The sequence below is a fragment of the Ovis canadensis genome, chromosome 8 (genome assembly GCF_042477335.2).
Source record: "Ovis canadensis isolate MfBH-ARS-UI-01 breed Bighorn chromosome 8, ARS-UI_OviCan_v2, whole genome shotgun sequence".
In the NCBI taxonomy this organism is placed as follows: domain Eukaryota; kingdom Metazoa; phylum Chordata; class Mammalia; order Artiodactyla; family Bovidae; genus Ovis; species Ovis canadensis.
Window position 1 is genome coordinate 39,315,364 of NC_091252.1, and position 12,997 is coordinate 39,328,360.

Here is a 12,997-nt window from a genome sequence, read left to right on the forward strand (position 1 = left end):
ATAGGAAGTTAATCAAGATAGGAACTTTAAAAAATATCTCAACCATAGAAAAGGATGCTTCAAATAAAACATCCACCCTTCCCTAAGACAACTTAAGAACATCTATCCAAATAACATACAAGTAGTAGCTTTTAGGATAATCCAGGCAGCTCTGATAAGGTTAATTATGCCTATCTCACATTAATTTTTCTTAATCAGTGTGATTATCTGTCAGAATCTTTATTTTTAATCTATTATTCTCAACAAGCTGATTCAGCATTATACATTTCTTTTCAGTACTGGCTTTGTTCCTGTCTGCTGGGATTTAAAAAAAAGATCATTTATCCTTAACAAAGGACTTAGAGTATTTTCCATGTTGTTGCCTTAGATCAACAGTACTAATTCATAAACGATTTCTGTTTAGGTAATTATTTAAGCATCTTAATTATTTAAGGATATATAAAGAGTTATATATTGTTAGCTAGGTAGTTAGGATGTATTACAATACCTACCCACACATTTGAAACATTTGACACACTTTGATGTCAATTTTCTACAACAGTTATATATGTCTTCCAAGTTACTTATCCCTACCATATCAAAACATTCTTTAGTAGATCCAAGACCAGGAAATAAATTTTTAAATAGGAAACACTTTGTAAAGTTACATATTGTTACTACAGGCATTTAAAAAAATAGCAGGGTATCCTCCTAGGCTCCAAAGGATATATTAAGTGAAACATGGAAAACACAGAGAAGGACAGAGAAAAAACAGGCATTACCTAACTTCTGCATATGATAAGAATGTAAAATATTCCAGCTACCATTAATTATAACTTTGCTCTCCAAACTTTTCATTCATATTCAAGTGTAACATTTGCTCAATGGTAGTACTGAATAATACTCACCCAGAATGCTGTCATTTCGAATCAGAGAATCATTCTTCTCACTTCTGCTAATTTTAAATATAAGTTTGCAAACATTAAGAAGATTCTTTCCACTCACTTTAAGCTGCAGAGAAAGAAGTCACATTACCATTGCAGAAGGAGATAAAGACATGCTGTAATTTTTCAACACGAACATCTAATTTAGAAAGTGCAGCAAGAGTGTGTCTAAAACATAAAAAGGTCTAAAGAAATCAACTTTCAAAAGTTTTGGCCACATATTTGCCAACTATGGTATCTAAGTAACCCACTTACAGTAAATACAATATAAATGATATTTAGAGTAAGCACATTTTAATGATAAGCATTTATTTCTTATTTCATAAAGCCTTGTGCTTATATGTGAAATTATTACTTTTTAAAGAATATTTGAGGAAAAAGAAAGGGCTGATGTTGATAAATTTAATTTAATGGAGTAACTACTTTTCAAAATAAAGGAAGATGAATACTAAAATTTCAGATTAAACTAACCTAGAAAAGAACACATCGTGGAGGTGAAGGAGAGAAAAGAAAGCGGGAAAGTAAAATTCTATTTATCATTTGTATAAAATAAAATGAAAAACTAATACTTCTGATTAGATAATACATATGTATTTATTATTTAAGCCTATTTCTGAAATGCTTTGAGATAATCACAAGTAACATGCAAAGGTTAAAATTACCTTCTAAATCACAGAAAAATATTCAAGTAAATTAAGCAATAAGGAAGTACACTCTTAAAAAAATAGTCTAGGAGGACTGAGTCAAATGGTCAAAATGAGCTGCATACTTACGTAAAGTAGTAAAAATTAAAATTAAAAATCCTAAATGTCCACTATTTGGGAACAGTTTAATAAACTGGAACATCAATACAATTCATGTTAAACAGTCACAAAAGTATAATTGAACACTATGCATAAAAAGACATCTATAATCTACTGTAAGATGGAAATACTGTGCGCCTTCGTAGCAAGAATGTAAAATATGTTTGTAGGAATGAGGTCATCCAAACAAACATATCTGTATGAAAAAGATGACATGTGGTTCATTATTTTATCATTAAAAAGTATCCTTAAAATTATCTTCAACATTGGTTACTAATGAGTCTTCACTTAGTTAAAAAGACAAAGATAATGGAATTTGTAATTCTGTGTTTGATTCACAAATACTAATGAGCTCTTGTCGTCTACCAGGCACTGTGCTATTCCCTGTTGTTCAGTCACTAAGTCGTGTCCAACTCTTTGCGACCCCATGGACTGTAGCCCACCAGGCTCCTCTTTCATGGGATTCTCCAGGCAACAATACTGGAGTGGGTTGCCATTTCCTTCTCCAGCTGTTCCCTGTAGGAAATACCACGGTAAGTGTGGTTGGCCCTGAGCTGGAGAGGAAGGGAGAGGCGAGTACTGTCCATGAAGCATTATCCATTATCTGCCTGTCCCCTGCTCTGGCCCTTTTCATGACATCTCATAGCTAACCCTGCAGATTAGGTTTACTTGTTTCATTTTACAACCAGAGTCTGCTCCTCATACGGGTCATGTCATCTCATCTCAGTATCAGCTGAGTATGTATTAGAAACGCATGATCTCAGGTCCCAGAAGCCCTACTGAACCAGAATGTGCCTTTTATACCTTTGCCAGGGGATTGAGTGCACGTTCAAATCTGAGAAGCTCTGTTGTGGAAGCCTCATTAACTGTCACACGGGCAGAATGGAAATTTCCTCTGTTCGCAGGATGAAAAGAGGAAATGGAAACTTTAAAAAAACATTTTCTTTTTTAATGATTAGTATTTTTAAATTGTTTAAAAACCCAGAAAAAAAAAAAGTGACTAGAGAGAAAAAAAATCTGTATCAAGGGAAATATATTGCCCTTTATATCTGGAATTATACTTTAATCTGCTGGCAATCTTCCACTACCTCATGAGCCTTTGAGGTCAAAACCATGGTTTATTACTGTGTGTGTGGAAGGTACCCTGTGCTATGTATTCAATCAAATTTGTTGAATAAATGAATGAATACAACTAATCTCACTCCCAAGTCTTACATTTTTAGTAAAAAGTGGCAGAGGACAAATAAACAAAAACACCTAGTATCAGAGTTTTCATTAAAAAAAAAAAATCCCAACAAACCAACATTTCCAGGCCTGCTGTAAGGTTGCTGCTGCTGCAAGGTTAGTTTACATTCAAAGCATTTTACTATACCTTCTCGTTTGGTAACTGTAAAATTATGACTTTGAGACACAAAACGACAGTAAAACATTGTATGTGAGGAATGTAGACTACTCTGTGTAAAACAGCACTTCCTCCCAAAGCGGGCCATTCCCTTTACTCTGCTTTATTTTCTTCTCACAGTGCCCATCAGCCCTGTTGGCACTTCAAGTGTTTACTCTCTGTCTCTGCTGCCACATGGTTGGCCTGGAGGGCAGGGGTTATTTTATTCATTTTATTCCCAGTGTCAAGAATCCCTGGTGCCAAGTGGGTTTCTGCAGTGGGGCAGTTTACTTTTATGTTAAACATAGTAGTTTACTTGATTTAAAGCAAATTTGGAAAATTAAAGGGAAGTTTAAAAATCACTCATAACACTGCCACTATATATAATCACTGCTGACTTTTCTGTTTTCCCCCTTGTACAGGGCGCTAGATTGTCTTCCTTTTCTGAATATAGTTGCATTCACACATTGCATGTATGTCTGTACTCTTAAAAAAAAAAGTCATAAAATAGACAGATACATTTTTGTAAGCTTTTCTGATAACAAAAGTTAAAATGAAAGTGGCTGTCTGTCAGGCTGGCTGTCTGTCCCACTTAACCAAAAATGCAAGAAACCTGAACTAACAGTATACTCACTGGATTTTTTAAAACTACAAATAACTTTAAATGTTTGAATTATAATAGTCAACTGGTAGATAAAGTCAATATTAGCAGAAAGAAGAGGCTATTACAAAATTTTAGTACTATTTATCTTCAGCTTTTTTGTCAATTTTTTTCTTTCAACAGCTTTTTCTGTCTTTTAATTTACATAGAACCCCATCACCAAGGTCTAAGGGAAGCAATGCCTTGCCCGCAGTATTATAGAAGACTCTGGCGGCAGATGGGAAGTTGGACTTGTTGGCCTTGAAGGTTGTTCCTGACCTTGGGGTTCCACAGTCAAGCAGAAGGGACAGCCTACCCACCTCTGCACTCTGGACCGTAGCCTGGAGGAGTCTTGCCCCTGATTCAGCAAGGCAGTCAGTGTCACAGAAAGGGCTTTATCTAAACATGTTTCATTCAGAATCTGTTCACTGCCTGGCAGATCACTTATCCTTTTGCCCTAAAGTAGTTAAATTGTGCCATGTATATAATTAATTTGAATGGCACCTTTAATAACCAAGATGATATTTTCTCTGCAGAGTATTAACAAATTCATGGCATTTTCCTTTCTCTATTTATTTTTGGCTTGCTACAGAGCACAATGTCTCAGATCCTTGTGAGACCAAGGCAGTCCCTGGGCAGCTGGTTGCTTGGGTCCTGCCCAGGTCAGCTATACCAAGAGAGCCTTCCAGTCTCACACTGGGGCTCTCCCGGGCCAGGAGGGGCCCCAAATCAAGGGCCAGAGAAGAAACTGGGCAGGCATGCAGTCACCTTTTCATCTCTACTTATTACTTCTGACTGTACACCCTCCCTGTGCCTTTTCTTTTACACTAAAGCTGACTGATCAATTATCACCAATGAGAGGGGATTAACCTACTACTAAAATCACTATTTCAAAGAAATGTTGCTTTCTGCATCACATATAATATCACCGTTTTTACAAAGATGGTGAACAGTTTAGGGTGGCAGCTAAATAAGAATGCACCCCCTCCAAAACTGCAGAGAATATGTAAGGACTTTATGAGACTTCGAAATAAGGAACAGTGGGCACCCTCACTAAGCCATCACTAAGTACCAATGCTCACCTTCACTGTGTACTCTAAGATTTTAAATTATATGAATTATGGGTTTTAACATAATAGCTTTTATTTTTCTGAAACCAGGTAAATAAAGCTTCATTCATTTGTTTTAGCGGCTCTCTTAGAACATTCTATAATAATTGTGTCTTATCTTTTGGTTCCAACTGTTTATGGCTGTGACCACAAAGGGCTGCACTCAAACAATGATATCATTTTGCTTGAGACAGTTTTATTTGGTGTCCGGCCTTTTCTCTAACACCTCACAGAAGCTTTCTATGACCACCTTTCCGTGACCACAGAGCAGCTGGTTCTCTGTTTCATGCGGCCTCATAAAGCACCTGGCCACTATGTCCACAGCCCAAGTTATCTGAAGTTATTTATTAAACCATGTGACAGAAGCACCAAGCACCCAACAGAAACCATAGGGCAGAAACCACAGTCTGCACTCTCTGATACTGATCTTCAGTCAAGTTACTTGAGTTTCTGTTTTGAATGTGTTTGCCTATTTTCAAGAGTAAAAAAAAAATTGCCACAATCCACATGTGAGCGATTATTTGTTTGAACATTTTCTCTGTACTCAGCCTTATTTCCTTGGTTACTTTCTGATCAGATTCTGGGATGTTAGTTCACCACCTCAATTCTGTTTTCAAGATTCTAAATGAACACATTGCATTTCTAATCTTCTTTGTAATGTTTTACAAACAAAGCATTTAACAGAACTTGTACGTGCTACAGTCTACGAGACCAGAAAAAAGAAAAACTTACTGCTAGAATAATTTTTGCAAGTTTAAGGCTCAGCAAGTCGGAGCCAACATCAACTAGTTTATATAGGGTCTTCAGGAGAACACTTCTTCTCTTAAATTTATTTCCAAGCATGTTTCCTTCCTCTAAAGCATGATGAAGTTGTGTGCAAGCAGCACAGACCATTTCAATGTTTTCTTCTGTTGGGGCAAAGAGAGTAAAGCACACTGAGGTCAAGTTTTCGAGTACGTCAAACACAGACAGGGTATGCAAAAACCCATAATTACCTCCCTGAACATCTTCCAATTCCTGAACTATGTTGTTTGCTTCCTCTTTTCATTTCCATCTGATTTTTTTTTCTGTTTTGTTGCTCCATTTCCTACCATGTTGACTTCTTTACTAATCAGTTAGCTTATCTAGAACACACAGTCTTTCGGGGAGTGTATTGAGGAGGGGAACTCCCAGTTTCACTGGCTCTCCTTTATTCCTGCTGCCCGCTACCCACCAGGGCTCTGCTCAGGGCCCTGGAAGCTTCTGCTTTGCATCTCCACCTTCACCCCTCTGTCACACAGTTCCAAGGGCCCAGAATGTTTTCCTTACCTTCATCCCTACTGATTTTGGTCCTTCAAGGCCCTGTTTATGTTCTGGCTCCTCCAGAAAAGGTATACAATGCCACATTCAACAAATACTATTTTTCACACATATATGTATGCTGTTCATTTTGCATGCTAGTAAGGTTATGCTCAAAATCCTTCAAGCTAGGCTTCAGCAGTATGTGAACCGAGAACTTCCAGATGTACAAGATGGGTTTAGAAAAGACAGAAGAACCAGAGATCAAATTGCCAACATTTGTTGGATCACAGAGAAAGCAAGGGAATTCTACTTCTGCTTCACTGACTACACTAAAGCCTTTGACTGCGTGGAAAATTATTAAAGAGATGGGAATATCAGACCACCTTACCTGTCTCCTGAGAAACCTGTAGGTGGGTCAAGAAGCGACAGTTAGAACTGGACATGGAAAAACTGACAGGTTCAAAATTGGGAAAGGAGTACATCAAGGCTGTATTTATCACCCTGCTTATTTAACTTACATGCAGAGTAATCATGTGAAATGCCAGACTGGATAAATCACAAGCTGGAATCAAGATTGCTGGGAGAAATATCAACCTCAGATATGCAAATGATACCACTCTAATGGCAGAAAGCGAAGAGGACCTAAAGAGCATCTTGGTGAAGGTGAAACAGGAGAGTGAAAAAGCTGGCTGAAAACTCAACATTCAAAAAATTAAGATCATGGCACCTGGTCCCATCACTTCATGTAAAATAGATGCGGGAAAAGTGGAAACAGTGACAAATTTTATTTTCTTGGGCTCCCAAATCACTGCAGATGGTGATCATAGCCATGAAGTTAAAAGATGCTTGCTCCTTGGAAGAAAAGTTATGACAAACTTAGACAGCATATTAAAAAGCAGAGATATCATTTTGTTGACAAAGGTCCATACAGTCAAAGTTTGGTTTTTCCAGCAGTCATTTATGGATGTGAGAGTTGGACCCTAAAGAAGGCTGAACACCAAAGAATTGATGCTTTTGAATTGTGGTACTGGAGAAGACTCTTGAGAGTCCCTTAGACTACAAGATCACATCAGTCAATCCTAAAGGAAATCAACCCTGGATATTCATTGGAAGGACTGATGCTGAAGCTGAAATTCCAATACTTTGGCCACCTGATTCAAAGAGCTGACTCACTGGAAATGATTCTGAGGCTGGGAAAGATTGAAGGCAAAAGGATAAGAGGGCAGCAGAGGATGAGATGGTTAGATAGAATCACCAATTCAATGGATATGAATCTGAGCAAACTCTGGGAGATAGTGAAGGATAGGGAAGCCTGATGTGCTATATCGTTCATGGGGTCACAAAGAGTCAGATATGACTTAGCAACTGAACAACAACAACAAATGCACGCTGTGTTACATGCCCAGTGCCCAGAAATACGCTGAGTAGGAACCGTGCCTTAGGCATCTCTGCACCGACGGTGCACAGTACAGGGAGAATACTGTATTGACAGCCTGTAACACAGTTTAATGCAGATTCACTTTCTATTAATAATATGCCTATTGATGAAAACAATGATCAATATCTTCCTACAAGAATAATGCTCATTATCTGAGAAAAGAAGGCGCAAGTGGAACAAAATTTCAAAATGTCACCATGTCCACCATTATTTGGAGGTGAGTATTAGCAACTTTAGTTAAATGAAAGTTGCTCGGTCATGCCCAACTCTTTGTGACCCCATGGACTATACAGTAAGGCCATGGAATTTTCCAGGCCAGAGTACTGGAGTGGGTAGTCTTTCTCTTCTGCAGGGGATCTTCCCAACCCAGGAATCCAACCCAGGTCTCCCACATTGCAGGCAGATTCTTTACGAGCTGAACCACAAGGGAAGCCCAAGAATACTGGAGTGGATAGCCTATCCCTTCTCCAGGGGATCTTCCCGACCCAGGAATCGTACCAGGGTCCCCGGGATTGCAGGCGGATTCTTTGCCAACGGAGCTATCAGGGAAGCCCCAAGTATTAGCAAAGAAGATAATATAAAAAAATAGTAGACTTTAGTTAGGAAGCAGGGGAGCACTTAATTTTATAATTAGAATTCTGAGGAAAACAATTTTTGAAAGTGGTAGCCAAACCAAAAGTCATACATGGAAGAAAAGCAGCACACACATGAGGGGAAATGCGAGGATCCAAGGTATAAGACGTCCAGCTGCAAAATATTATCTCTGATAGATTTCGTCACAAAATTTGAAAGTAGGAAACCAATCTTAAATAAATACCATAATGTGCTCTTGAAAGCCCGCATAGAGGAAGTGTGCGCCTGCAGAAGGAAATGACTCAGGCCATTTTTAGCTCTTTTCAACAATAACATCTAAGAAAAAATTTTAAACCTCAATAGCTAAGTAACCTTCCATGCCTTTCAGTTAAGTGCTTAAATAAAATGAATTGATGGGAAATGACTGAGACTAACTTTAAATAAAAGGAAAAAAACTGAGTTCTATTGTAAGAAAAATACTTTTGTGTTGTTGTTTCATTCTTCTCTTACTGGTAGTTTCTTCACAAACCCCAATTCCAGGCTGCAGGCTACTCTGTGGCAGTGGGTAGACGTCAGGTATTATTTCTGATACTTCCCTCCACACACTCTTCAGCCTGCTGGGTTCTACTCAAGAGTAGCTGTTTTAGCTTAAAAGAAATTAAAAAGGAAGGCACCAGGGTCAAATTCTAAACTACTAATCAAAATACCTCTTTCTACTGGTTGGTTTATTATATCTGCCAAGTAGGCTCAAAAAGACAGCTTGAACCTAAAAGCAATCAAGATCCTCAAGGGACTAAAGCTAGTGGGTGAAAGTTTGATGAGTAATAGAAAGCAAGGTAGACTCTGCAGTAACTTTTCCCCATAAGAGAACTATTAATTACAAAGGGGAAAATAGTAAATTTACATTGAAAAATCGTGCAGACACCACCTTCCCCAAGTGATCAAAGTCCACATCACCAGTAATGGACCAACTCAGCATCCCGTGCCTCCTGATAATGATATACCCAGGAAGAACACAGCACCACTCAGGCTACACGCCTGCCGAAATGCCTAACCGCCATCAGATGGTGAGAGAGTACCAGACAAACTCAGTGTGTGGAGGCAGTCTATGCAATAACTGGCCTGTGCCCAAGTGCATCAAGATCATGAAAGGGACATGACAAGTGACTGTACTCAGGATTTTCCTTTCCTATGAACAAAATCATTAGGATAGCTGGCAAAATCTAAATTGGGTTTGCATAGTGTTGTATGGTGATTTCAGATACGTAATAGAATGCTCTTACTTCTAAAACTACTTGCCAGGGTACTTAGGAATACGGGCTGTCATAATGGCAACTTGTTCTCAAATGGTTCGAAAAATGGGAAAAATGTGTGTGTGTTGAGTAGGGGGTGTATAGAGAAAAAGAGAGCAAGAGGGAGAGAGGGAGGAAGGGGGAGAAAGAATTATAAGGCGAATATGGTAAAATGTTAGTATTTTTGGAATCTGGGGGAAGAGTATACAGGATTTCTTTGCACTATTCTTGCAACTTTTCTGTAAGTCTGAAATTATGTCACAAAAAAAAAAAAAAGGAAAAAAAGGAGAGAGAAACAAAAAGGAATCTCAAAGGGTCAAGTAACCTGTGTTGGTTTGAATTTGCAGATGTAGAACCTGTGGAGGGCCGGCTGCTGCTGCTAAATCGTTTCAGTCGTGTCCAACTCTGTGCGACCCCATAGACGGCCTCCTACCAGGCTCCTCCGTCCCTGGGATTCTCCAGGCAAGAACACTGGAGTGGGTTGCCATTTCCTTCTCCAATGCATGAAAGTGAAAAGTGAAAGTGAAGTCACTCAGTCATGTCCAACTCTTAGCGACCTCATGGACTGCAGCCTACCAGGCTCCTCTGTCCATGGGATTTTCCAGGCAAGAATACTAGAGTGGGGTGCCATTGCCTTCTCTGACAATACCATTTTATACACAGGACTTGCGTATCCACGGATTTTGGTGTTCTCAGGGGTCCTAGAACCAATACCCTGTGGCAAAACTGCCACCGTTTGCTGTTTTTCAATTTGTCTGTGAAAGAGATACCATTCTTCAGGGTTTAATCATCCCCTGAGAAGGGAGATTCATCTACATTTCGAATGCCAAACTCCTCAATCTTCTTTGTGGTGACAGAGCCCTCTTAAAATCCTTCCAGCGGAAGACTTTCTCCAAGACAGGCCTCTGTGCTGCTAGTCACCTGCCCTGCTGTGCTTTCTTCTTTACCACCAAGCACCCCCAGAGAGCCCAGGATGGGTGAGGCCATTCGAACCTTCAAGGAAGTAGGTCTTTTGCACAGCTTTCCTGGTGGGCTGGTGGCCAGGACTCATTTACCCTGCTTCTCCTAGGGTTTCTTCCTGTGGCTACCATGCTGGTTTGCTCATCCAAGGGACACTGGTTCCACAGTTGCTAGTGAGGGCCTCATGTGTGCTGTGGGCCAGGACTGCAGCTCCAGAGGAGCCCATTTCAACTTCAGAAGTGGAATCCCTGAAGAGCAGCAAAGGGGTAGAAAGCAGGAGCAGGGGTGTTTCCCCGCCAAGCTTTCCACAGGTCACCTTGGCAGAGGCCCGTGGGTTGCAGGCCTTCCCTGCCGGGGCGTTCCAGAGCTCAAGGGCGGGGCACATCCAAGCCCACTGCTCTCTCTGGGTGGCATCCCCAACAACCATGTTCAACCTTTGGAAAACTGGATATACAGCCTTCCCTCAGGAGCCACAGGGTATTGGTTCTAGGACCCCTGAGTATACCGAAATCCACGGATGCACAAGCCCTGTGTATAAAATGGTACTGTATGGTTGGCCGTCCACATCCGCAGGTTCTACATCTGCGAATTCAAACCAACACAGAATAAAATTCCATTTATGGCTGGTTGAATCCGTGGATGTGCAGCCTGAAGCTATGGAGGGCCAACTGTATACACTCGGATCTAGAAAACCATGGGCATACCTGCCAAGGATGTCGATCTGTGAGACTTGGCCAACGTTTCAGAGGACTGAAATTTATTTTAGTTTTGCACTGTCATTCATGAACTACCACTCCAGAGAGTTCAAACTGGCATTTCCTTGGGCAGAAGCAGTGGTAATTTATATTCTAAAGGGACTTTTAGAAGTAGGTTCTCTTGCGGTATTTAAAGTATAATTTTAGTACAGCCACTATGGAGAACAGTGTGGAGATTCCTTAAAAAATTGCAAATAGAACTACCTTATGACCCAGCAATCCCACTTCTGGGCATACACACCGAGGAAACCAGAATTGAAAGAGACACATGTACCCCAATGTTCATCGCAGCACTGTTTATAATAGCCAGGACATGGAAACAACCTAGATGTCCATCAGCAGATGAATGGATAAGAAAGCTGTGGTACATATACACAATGGAGTATTACTCAGCCGTTAAAAAGAATTCATTTGAATCAGTTCTGATGAGATGGATAAAACTGGAGCCGATTATACAGAGTGAAGTAAGCCAGAAAGAAAAACACCAATACAGTATACTAACACATATATATGGAATTTAGGAAGATGGCAATGATGACCCTGTATGCAAGACAGGGAAAGAGACACAGATGTGTATAATGGACTTTTGGACTCAGAGGGAGAGGGAGAGGGTGGGATGATTTGGGAGAATGACATTCTAACATGTATACTATCATGTGAATTGAATCGCCAGTCTATGTCTGACGCAGGATGCAGCATGCTTGGGGCTGGTGCATGGGGATGACCCAGAAAGATGTTCTGGGGAGGGAGGTGGGAGGGGGGTTCATGTTTGGGAATGCATGTAAGAATTAAAGATTTTAAAATTTAAAAAATAAAAAACTAAAAATTAAAAAAAAAAGTATAATTTTAAAATGTAATATTGAATACATACATTACTAGGTAAATAGATGATTTCACTTGTTTCTGAACAAGTTCACAGAAATGACAGAGTATACTGAAAATATCAGGGCAATGGGGAACATATAAATAACTGGAGATATTTTCGATCTAAAGCGACTTTTTTTTTTTTACCTTTTTCTAAGTCATGCAAAATGGGTACAATCCTTGTATTCCAAAATACTTCATCTACTTCTATTTCTGTATCCTTTTCTTGCAAGTCAGCTTTTGAGCCTGCAACAGAAAAACAGAACAAGAGAAAGAGCCGTGAAAAAGGGGTTACAACTAGAACACTGCCGATGAGAGTTCGTTACCCATCCCTAAAATTAATGAACTCTGGAATTACATTACACTTTGCCCCCCCAACCCAACTGATTACACGTCTTCTAATCAAATTAAACTCAGTAAAGATCATGTAAAGAAATCATAACTTTAAACTCCGAGGCACTCTGGAGTTCTGGCTTGTTTCTGCTTGTTTGTTTTTTCTTTTTAAACATCCCTCTATAACATAAAATAAATAGAAAACTACAGATATGTAAAGAACAAGGATTTTGAAAATGTTTTAATGGAAAATTTTCTGAGAGGGAGGCCTGCAGGGACTTTCTCTCCTACAGAAAATAGAATGTTCACAGTATTGTGGGGCCAGGGCTTCTCACACCAGTGGTTTTGTGTGGGGCAACAGGAAGCCTGAGCTCTGGGTGCTGACAGACCTCAGTTCAAATCCCAGCTCCGTTACTGATGCACTGGGTGATGGGGGTCTGGTTTCTTATCCTTTCTGAGCCTCATCAGCAAAACCGAGATTAAAATATTTGCCTTCAGGGTTATGAGAATTCAAAGACACGATGTAAGCAAAGCTCTGAGCCCAGTGCCTAGCATCTAGAAGCACTCAGTCAGCATGGTTTCACTTCCCTGGTTAAAAAAAAAAAAATCAATAAAGAGGTCATCCCTGTCTGAAGTGTATCAGGC

The 12,997-nt window shown here is 39.7% G+C and overlaps 1 protein-coding gene across 2 annotated transcripts in view; it reads right to left on the bottom strand.

Moving 5' to 3' along the window:
* Nucleotides 1-12,997, bottom strand: part of ARMC2 (armadillo repeat containing 2) — a 224,699-nt gene that overhangs the window by 75,187 nt on the left and 136,515 nt on the right. For both annotated transcript variants that reach the window (XM_069598145.1, XM_069598146.1), the window contains 3 exons: nucleotides 12,167-12,265; nucleotides 5,589-5,764; nucleotides 888-990 (listed from right to left, as the gene is read on the bottom strand). In XM_069598145.1, coding sequence (XP_069454246.1) covers nucleotides 888-990; nucleotides 5,589-5,764; nucleotides 12,167-12,265 — 378 coding nt within the window. The remainder of the gene's footprint in view (nucleotides 1-887; nucleotides 991-5,588; nucleotides 5,765-12,166; nucleotides 12,266-12,997) is intronic.